This window comes from Protomyctophum bolini, assembly GCF_963924005.1.
Source record: "Protomyctophum bolini genome assembly, chromosome: 19".
NCBI classification, from domain to species: domain Eukaryota; kingdom Metazoa; phylum Chordata; class Actinopteri; order Myctophiformes; family Myctophidae; genus Protomyctophum; species Protomyctophum bolini.
This window is the reverse complement of record NC_137880.1, coordinates 27,774,391-27,784,962: the sequence shown is the minus strand read 5'-3', so window position 1 is coordinate 27,784,962 and position 10,572 is coordinate 27,774,391. Positions and strand designations below refer to the sequence as shown.

Sequence of the window (10,572 nt, the reverse complement as noted above, 5' to 3'; positions counted from 1 at the left end):
TAACTCTTGAACCATAGGTCGTAAATTCAACATTGATTTTCTCCTGGATTCTTTGGGTCATCACACAAACAACTCCCCATATAGGTCACGCCCATTTGCGTCAGGAGTTTAGATAGATTTTGCGCCATTTAGAATTTTCTTCAAAACACACTTTTTGCTATAGCCTACTCCTACAGATTTTGTATCATAAAATATCATAAAAATCGGTACACATGAACTCTGAACCCGTGCGATGAACATATGTAAGAGACATTTTGATAGTCCATACCGTTCGATAGGTTTACAAAGTTAGTGGGTGCCCATTTGACCAAAATAAATCCAAAATCATGATTTTTAGGGGATCATTCCTCTCAAAGTGACTTTAGGAGTGACGTGACAATGTAATTGACTTGCAAAATGTGCGGGAGGGACCTATTTATTTAGTGGGAGGGGCCTATTTCTTAAAATCAAAAAGCCATGTCACGATTGCAGGATCGGCATCAAAATGAAACCGCACATCGCACGGTCTCCGACGGTATTCCTCCCAGCGGATTCCTCGTGTCCCGGCAGGCGCAATTGGCGACTCGCATCGGTGCAACCAGACAATTTCCCCAGTATTGCACCTTTCTATAGTTACATTTTGCTCTTGAGAAAATGTCAATAATATAGTCAATAATATCTGTATGACATGCCAAAGTCACATTCAGAAAGCAATCTTCTGTCCACAAAACAATTTCACCCATTAATTGCCTAATGAGCAGGATCTTATTCAAGGATACCTTTTCAGTGGTGCACTTACGAACAGCTTCTTAATATGATGAAATAAGTGTGACAGACGAAGCGGTCCCTGTTGAACGCACTGATGCATGCTCTGACCTTCCCTGTCAATCTGGAGGGCAGACAGGGTAGCCATTTATGTTTCGTCGGCTGAGCCTGGGCAGCAGCAATGGTTTTCATCATTATCCCCAGAAAGTCTGTCTGCCTGCTTGGAAGGGAAATAACAATGAGCAAAAAAAACACAGAGATGTGGAATGTTCTCAGGCACTATCAGGGAGGTTGTAGTGTTGTGGTGAATCTATCCATCCATCCATCCATCCATGCAGTATATACTGTACATACACTGTACGTGTGTGTGTGTGTGTGTGTGTGTGTGTGTGTGTGTGTGTGTGTGTATACATATCTCAAAAAACTTCTGCAGCATGAATGAACAGATCAAGGCGCAATACAGACAGCAAGATATCAAGGTCCAAGCCTACAAGGACAGATGCCCAGCATTATTACAATCTCAAATTCATTTAGCAATTTCACAATTCTCCGATGCATTCACTTCTTGCCAGCACATGCATCTGGTTTTGGTTACCTAATCAATTTAGGGGACCTTACATATGAGTAAATTGCACAGTAAAATGCCAGCAATGATACTCTGATTGTGTTGCTTGATCCACCCCAAAATGCATTGCGTCTCTCGTCTTGTAATAAGAAGTTGTGAAACATTTGTATGAAACCTTTTCGTTAATGACACAAAGCAAAAAAAACAATCATGACTTTTTAATGGCATTATTTGTAAACCCTTGCATCAATGTCAAACAATTCCATATGACCTCATGTTTGTTTTCAACGAGATCCTTTTGGGATCTTTGCCGACAAACAATTCCAGTTTTTCGATCATTTACACAAGCAATGACAAGCGATACTGGTAGAACACCACACAGACAACGGCTTCCACAAAGTGTGCAGGTGTGTGTTTTAAGTAACTCATTATTTTGGTTACAGCAGAGATCTTGTCAGTAGCATGGACCGCTGCGTAGTTCTTCTGGAAAATGACATCTTGAGTAACTAAGCTATGTGGACTAGAAAGACAGGGGCAGTGATACGGCATCCTCTCAAGGTAAGGTGACCTGTCAAGGCAACCTGCCAAGCAGGGTTGGATTTGTTGGGGAGGGATGGGGCAGGGGGCATGCTGCTGCTTTTGATACCCCCCCACTGGTCATATTGGGGGACATGTTTTCTTGGTCAGACTGAATTAAATACCTGCATTTCCTTTTGAGAAATGTTGATATACAGTATCACAATTTAACAATTACAAATGTATGTTAACCACATTACCACTGGTATCTCTAATTTGAGAAGATTCGGGCCAAATTTGTCAAAATGTTGTTTTTAAATAAATAAAAAAAGCAAAATATAGCAGACCCACAAACTCATACATTGCAAGCTTGCAGATTGGCTATTGTCACTATTTTACAAATCGAACCCTGCTACCCAGTATGCATGTCATCTCACCCACAGAGCAGAGTCTGAGGCTCTGAGAGAGGAGTGAGATGAACCCTAGTGTAGCCAGACTACTGTTCCACAATCACCCAATACGATATAGTCTGGAACTACACAGAAGCTGTCATCTGTTCATCATTTCCCTTCACGAAAATATATTCTTTAAACATATCTTTGAATTCACATTTCTGCTAAAGCAGCATCTATACGCTTCGACTAATTTGATTTACAGTAGGACAAATGTACGCGACTGCAAAGACGAAACGGAAGCGGGGAGGAGCCGGGATATATATCCGCTTTAGCCCCGGATCATTTTTTCAGTGCTTCCTTCACACTGTGTGACAAAAGCATTAGAGAAGTGTGGTAGCCAGCAGTCTGGCCCGAGAGACTATATGACCCCCAACGCACAGCTACATTTGACCACCATAGTCGTCGGTTATCAGAGTTTGGTGGGATGAGTCGGCATCCGCTACATATTGTGTCCACAGAAGGGGCTACTGTAATACAAAGTACTACAAAACCTGTTCTTGTACAAAAACAACCTTTTTTTGTTGTAGAAATCCTGCATTTAAACGACAGCGGATAGAGTGAAAACAGCAGACTGTGGATAGCGACAGACATGGTGGGAGTTCTGACAGTATGCGTTGCATGTCGAGGCGTTCAAGGTAAGAGGCATGGCAGCAAGTTCTTGTCAACGGCAGAACTTTGGCACAATCAATGATTCCAAACTAAATAGCTATTTAATACATTTTGCTGTTAAAAAATAAATAAAAATAAAAGTAAATAAAACAACAAAAAACTAAACAAGAAAAAACCATTTGGCACTAACTGTTGTTCCTGTTGTGAGATTAGCATTTGACTGGATATTTTTCAAACTAATTCCGAGTGAAGGGGGGTATTGATAGCATCACACACATGAAGAGAAGACAAAAAGTGTACTGACGTCAACCGAAACAAACAAACAAACCAACAAACAAACAAACACCAAACTTATTCTCAAGGTGTTACTGACACAAAAGAGTTCTCCATTCTGCACAGGTGTGCTGTGAGGTGTACCGGAGGAGTCTGTGTGTGTGTGTGTGTGTGTGTGTGTGTGTGCGCGCGTGCGTGCGTGCGTGTGTGTGTGTGTGTGCACGCGCACGTGCGCGTGCGTGTGAGTGTGTGTGTGTGTGTGTGTGTGTTGCATGTGTGTCTCCACATGAGAGTATGTGTGTGAATCCACTGCCAGTGAGGAATGAACCTACAGCACGTTCTGTCTCAAGCCTTTCATTATTCTGGTCTACTTCAAGTCAACAGACGGAGCCATTCAACGCTCCGTTGTCCTCTCGTCGCCGCGCAAACTCTCCTCTGGAAAATTGAACGTCACAGTGAGGCGACACTGCCCGCCCCGGGTATAACTCCATGTTTCCACAGGAAACATCTGTCTACAAAAAGAATTGGACAGGGGCAAATGGATATCGTAGTGACTATCAACCCATGTCCTTGGTTTTACGTCAGCATTGATTTGACCGTCCCTGTCTCTGTTTAGCGGGAATGCTCAGTTTATTTTTTATACCATCGATTGCGGTTAAAGTCAGCATTGGTCTGACCGTGCCCCCGCACCCCCCCCTCCCCCCACCCCCCACCCGCCCACCCCCCAACCAACCAACCCCCCTCTCCCTCCCGCCTCCCCCTCCCCCTCCCTGATCCTACAGTGAAGAAGCAGATTCGGACTTGGGCCATTTCAGGCCATGGTTTCCTTCCCTGGGAGTCTGCGGTCGTTGAACGTGTGCATGTTAATGACCTCCTCTGTCTTGACGATGACAGGTGGCTGGGGCTTCTGTTTGAGGCGGCGCTGGCACTTCAGGGACGCCCGCAGCTCGTCCACCATGGCGCTGCAGAACGACCGCTGGAGAGGAGAACAGAGAGAGAGAGAGAGGGAGGCTGTACTGTTAGCTCAGTGCCATCGCTGTCGTATTTGAACATGAATATGAATACATGTAGTGAGGACATCGTCATTTTAGGACCGTGGCTCTTATGAATGGCCATTTTACATTTTTAACCCTAATCGTAAGGCGTAAAATATCCAATTTACAAGCTCAGTGTGCTTGCTGTGCAGAGACTATAGTTGCGAACTTGTAGATCTGCTATGTTCAGTGTGAGACACCGGCGCGCAACCTAACCTATAAATACCAAATCCTAACCTAACCTGTATAATGTATAATTTCCTACTTGTAACAACAACAAGAAAATTGTCCTCGCAATGTCTATGTCTCAAGTATATGTCAATACTTTTGAGGACATTTGGCCATCAAAAGTATCTAATACAAGTGCATGGACGCACGCACGCACACAGACACACACGAGGGAGAAGCTGTACAGTGTACAGTATATGAAGACATGTGCAGGGGCAATTTTGTTACTTGTTTTTGCAGCTGACCACCTCTGTACTAGCTCGGAGGAATTGATATTTGTATGTTGGCAAAACAAGGGGAAAAAGAAACAGAGTGGCATAAACGCAGGGTAGGGAGGTGGAGAGAGAGGGGTAAGGTACAAAATGGTGTAGTGAAAAGATGGATGTGAAAAGGGGGGAGGAGGATGGGTACTGAGAGGAGAGGAGAAGAGCTTGTTTGTTTGTCTATAAACACCTTGGCGACCAAGAGGACCTGGCATTTTTCTCATTTGCAAATTCTTGGAAATGTTGCGACCCAGTCTGTCAGTTTTTGATTAATGATAGCTAAGATGTGCTGGGAGACATGTATGCAGTGGGTGAAAGAGCCAGAAATTAATTACCGTTACAACACAATAACACGCTGCTATGCTGAGGTAATTATGTAGATGTAAATAATCCGAACGCAATATCAAAAGGACTACAGCAATTATCCGCATAAGAAATTATAGACATAAATATAGCACAATGTAGACCGAATTACTGCGTGATGAATCATAATTGCAATTGGTCCAAAAATAATACCCACTCAGATGGAACGGAATAAGTTATTAAAACATCCATCCTTCTGCCAGCAAGGAGCAAAGTGAAGTAGAAAGCAAAGCAGAGACACATACTATGTGAATAGTAGTTTTCATAATTTAAAATAATTACAAAAGAACTTAGATTCCTCACGTTAAGTTAAAAAATAGCAGATCTACAATCTCAGAACGTGTCATATCGTGACACATTTTGAAGCTTGTAGATCGGCTACGTTTACAAATTCTGTGTGACCTGTAATTTGACAAAATGGCCTTGTTGTTGGTTTTTGCGGGGACACAGATACAGACAAACCCTGTTCTAAGATGGCTGGCCCTTTCAATTTTAGCCTATAAGGAGTATGACATGCCCAGAAGTGATGCAGGAAGTATTATTAAATCTTCAAAATGAAGCTACATCCCTATATTCATACGTTGTTGAATTAGCATATGAATATTCACCAAAATCAATTTAAACGGACTGGTTAATTGTGACGAGTATAACATGAATTAGGCTTCAACAACTCCCATACTTTCTCCAGCTCTGCGTTCTGCTTGGACTTGTAGAGGACCTCCCCGATGGCCACGAACACAGACAGCACCAGGCCGGCCGCCAGCACGATGAAGATGCCACCGATGTTCTGCACTCCCAGAGCGCTGGCCTCCTTGCTCTCCTCCTCTGGACAGCCGTTCCCTCGCCACCATTTCTCCTTCATCATGTGCAGCTTCCCCTCCTCCTGCAGCTGCAGGATGGCTATGGTGATCTTGTCCCTGTACGGAGAGCCTGCGGGGACATGGAGATGGGGGGGAAATGGAAATGTGAGAAGAGAAGAGTGGATTTGGATTGTGATAATAGCTATACTAGGGCTGGGCGATCAAACCAAAACATCATCGCAAGCAACATTTAGAAGCAATAACCGACTTAATCTTGTTTATGAGCAAGATTAAGTCAAGAGTTACGATTAGCCGAGAAGCTTCCCCCTCCCTTTCTTAGACATCAACAAATAGACAAGACAATTCCAATCTATTTCTGTATAATCGACTAAATCGATTAGTCTGAATATTAACCCATATTATACTTTGTTGTGGTGTTCTACAAGTGCACAGCGCGTGGCACTGCATCACGTTGCAAGTTTGTAGATCTGCTATGTTCAGCGTTTTGTTTAAACATAATTTATTAATCGCAATCGAGGAAAATGTTTTAAATGAAGTCATTATCACCCAGATCCACAACATACAGATAAAGAGATTATGCCAGTATGTGCTTATACGTATAACCTGTCATGTTATAGTTAGCGTCATGAACAAAGAGGGAACGTTCTTGTACATCCTAATTCACGTACAGCTAATCCCTGCATTCATAGCCTGCTTCCAGAATTACCATCCCTCTCTCCAGTGTGTGTCACAGCGCACAAAGAGTTGGCAGCAAGCAGTGGGCGTTGTGCACATAGAAGCAGGGCTCCCGTTGAGTCTTACAGAATGAGCATGTGTGTGTGCGTGTGTTTGTGTGTGTGTGTGTGTGTGTGTGTGTGTGTGTGTGCATGCACTACATGTTCATACAGTATGTACTTGCTATACCTATTGTACATAAACAGAGAACATCAAGGAAGCTTAGGTTCTACATTGGATTGTGCAATGTGTGTGTGTGTGTGTGTGTGTGTGTGTGTGTGTGTGTGTGTGCTTGTGTGTGTGAGTTTAGCTGCACGTTACGTGTGAGTGTTTGGAAATATGAACATGGATATTCATGTGGGATACAGTTGTGATTATAGGAGTGGGTTGTGCGCTTCTTAAATGTGTGATGAGGAAGACGGCCCAAATCCACAGACGGTGGGAAGACACTGGAATTAGCGGCGTGGTATTAGGACACAGCGGGGGACTGCATGATCAAAGGAGGAATAATCGCTGCAGAGTGCCTGAGTGGGGTTGGGTTTCTCTCCCATCCGCACGCATGCACGCACGCACAAACACACGAACGCACACACACACACACACACACACACAGAAACACACAGAAACACAAACAAACTGTGCCCCTGACTAAGCCAGGAAAAGATGAATGTGTACTGTGAGTGTTCATGTTTTATTAATAGTCCACCACTTTAAAAGCTTGTTAGTGTATTTATGCGACCATTCAGGGGACGACGGGATATTTGTGCACCGCGACCCATCTGTGCATTTACATTTTTACATTTGCATTTAGCCGGCACTCTTCTTACCCCAAAAGCCACTTAGCGGCGAGTTCAGGCTTGTGTTCCTAGACTGCCAACATTACAAGCTGACAAGAGTTGAAAAAGTAAGAAACAGAAACCCAGATAAAAGATGCAAAAATATTCTTGTCACCCCTTGTGTGTTCATGCATAACAGAGAGCATTTTAGGGACATTAGGGGTATTTTGTGCACACTGGGGGACTCTGTAAAGAGGAACAAGATGGCTCTGGCTGCTGCATGGGGAAACTCTGTTGCAGTGGTTCAGGTGTGCAGTATGTGCTGAGGTACACTATATGTGCCAGACGAATCCAGGTGTGCCTTGGCATTTGGCCATACATTATTAGTGCAATACAACCATACAAAAAGTGATGCCTTTTTTTGGGCAAAACTTTAGAATGACTAGCCGTTACAACTAGATAATCGATCATTCACAAACTGTTAGTTAATGAGTTATTTAGTTAATGATTTATAAATGTTTATTAGCTGGTTAAGCTATCTATCAGATACTGTAGCTAATGGACCACAGAAATGTCTTGTGAATGTTAATGATATAACTATAACACACATACACTATATATATATAGTGTATGTGTGTTTTATAGTTACCGGTATGTATGAGTGATAAAAGTGATGTGTGTTATAGAAGCTATTTCGCAAGAACATGAATACACGTGGGCCTTGAGACTTTGACTTGCCCATTGGTGTGCCTTGGCCCTTGGGCAGAAAAAGTTAGAAAATTGATTAACAACTTTCAGTACAAGCCATGCTGCCAACTCATCCTACTTTTCTGTTATTAATCACTGTCATTAATAACTCATTAACTAACATTTAATGTATGTAACACTTCAGAATCTAATATTTTAGGTTCTAGTGTCACCATATTTTAATCACTTTCTACCTATTTTGGCAAAGTTTTGATTTACCATACACACCATTTTAAATAGCAAAAACAGCAGATCTACAAGCTCACAACCTCACATGCTCTGTGACATGTTTTGAAAAATGTGTTAAAATATGAAATCTGGCTTACATGTAAGTGGTTAAACATTTTATATGACATTAGTAAATATAAATGGAAATGTATGAGTGATAAAAAGTGATGTGTGTTATAGAAGCTATTTTGAAAGAACATGAATACACGTGGGCCTTGAGACTTTGACTTGCCCTTTGGTGTGCCTTGGCCCTTGGGCAGAAAAAGTTTGAAAACCTCTGGACTGTTCTCACAGTCTTCACTTACTTGAAAGTGTATATTTGTACGTCTTTAAATGTTCTGATGAATTGAAAATGGAGGACCGTGAATTGATGCAAACAAGTCTTGTGCTTTTCATGGTTTCGTCCTCAAAGTAGCAGTTTTTGTATTCACTTGCGCTCTCGTTTGAAATGTACCAATTCTACATACTGTGAAATAAAAGATGTAATCAATCAATCAAAAAAAGTTGGCTGTTCCCTTTGGTTCTCTCTCTCCACCTCGGTCATTGTTCTTCATCTATCATTTATGTACGGCAATACATCATCCTTTCATCTTTGCGTCTGTGTGCGTTCAGATTGATGAAGAGGGCATTAACACAGAATTGTAAAATGACTGAGAGCTCCCTCTGAGTTTCATCCAGCCCGTTTTCTCGTCCGTCTTTGTTCATGAAGAGGATGTGCCTTCGTACACTTATAGCATTTGCTATATGCCAGTGATTCCCAACCAGTGGGCTGCACGGGTGTGCACGGGTGTGCCCCCAAATAATTGACAAAACACCAATATCTTAGTGGCAATATAACATTCATATATTCAAAAGAATGTAACAAAATTGCATGGTATTTTTTCTTTAAAACGTGGTTCAATATAGTGATGCCAATAATATATGTTAGTTCCATTGATTCAAACCGGAACACAATCGATTGATTGATCATAAAAAATAAACATGATCCAAAAATGGTTGAGAACCATTTACTGTATATGCACTGCTCTGCCTGTACTGTAACGTGTGTAGCTAATGCACCTTATGCACGTGTGGACATCCGTGCAGTCAGTGTACATGCATACTTAAATGCACAGTCAAATCCTCACACAGAGAGTATACAAACGACAGTTAAATGTGGTTACGTGCATACACTCTGAGTTAAATGAACACTCAGGACTTTGCAGTGTTGAGGACGAGGGATCCATCAAGTGTCCGAGTTCCCCCTGATTCTGCCCACACTCATATTTCAAATGATTAATGATTGCCTAACAAAGCAGAGCTGGGATAAATGCTAATAGGATGGGTCCTTGGGGACGTGGAATATGGAAAGAAGGTGCCTGGGCGAATGGAATGGAAAAGCGCTGCACTTGACACAGTGCACGCGCACAGAACCACCTGACAGATGTTGTACACCAGAGGATATCCATCACTCCTACACAGTCTGGCCTCAAATGTTAATGCGATCGACCGCCGTATGGAGGACACATTTGCGTTCCGGGAATACAGTGGTGTGTGAGACCAACAGCTTGGGACACAGGTATTATTACGGCTTGGACTGGCCTTGAAATGCCCCTGTGTATCCACCTGGGTTTCCAACCTGCATCTTCCACACAGGAAACAAAGCAACTTGCTCTGTAAAGCCCGGATATAGAAATACATTTGCATTTCCCCCACCCCCACCTTTCAGATGTTGTACTGCCTCTGATGAACCCAGGAGTCAGCCCAGCTCCTTTTCCAGACATCAGTCATGCCAAAACTTGACTATTGTAACTCCCTCCTTACTGGCCTACCAGCATGCACACTTAAGCCTCTCCAATTGATCTCTAATCTTGGTCTTCAACCAGACAAAATCCCCTTCTCCGCTCCCTCCATTGGCTCCCGGTTGCTGCCTGTACAAAACGTGTTGGCATTCAAAGCAACCAAAGGTATGGCACATATCTCGCAAGTCTGATCGAACCCTACAAACCCTCCAGTGCGCTCAGATCAGCCAACGCAGCTCACTAAAAACGCCGGGACAACGCTCCACACATCCCAAACCCTTCTGGCTCCAAAACTATGGAATGCACTTCCCATTGCAATCAGAACTGCAGCGTCACTCCCAATCTCCCACCGTAGTCTTAAGTGAAAACCCTCCTCTTCAGACTCCATCTTAGCCCGTAGCACTTGCCGTAGCCCTAGCCCCAACAACCTTACAGGCGTATGCAAAAGCTCAACT

At 43.0% G+C, this 10,572-nt stretch overlaps 1 protein-coding gene across 1 annotated transcript in view; it reads right to left on the bottom strand.

Annotated features, from left to right (window-relative positions):
* Positions 1-3,957: 3,957 nt before the first annotated feature.
* LOC308334649 (glutamate receptor ionotropic, kainate 2-like) overlaps positions 3,958-10,572 on the bottom strand; it is a gene marked incomplete at its 5' end in the record, with an annotated part of 102,299 nt that continues 95,684 nt past the window's right edge. The window contains 2 exons of the mRNA XM_080791454.1: positions 3,958-4,138; positions 5,730-5,980. Coding sequence (XP_080647580.1) covers positions 3,974-4,138; positions 5,730-5,980 — 416 coding nt within the window. The 3' untranslated portion in view covers positions 3,958-3,973. The remainder of the gene's footprint in view (positions 4,139-5,729; positions 5,981-10,572) is intronic.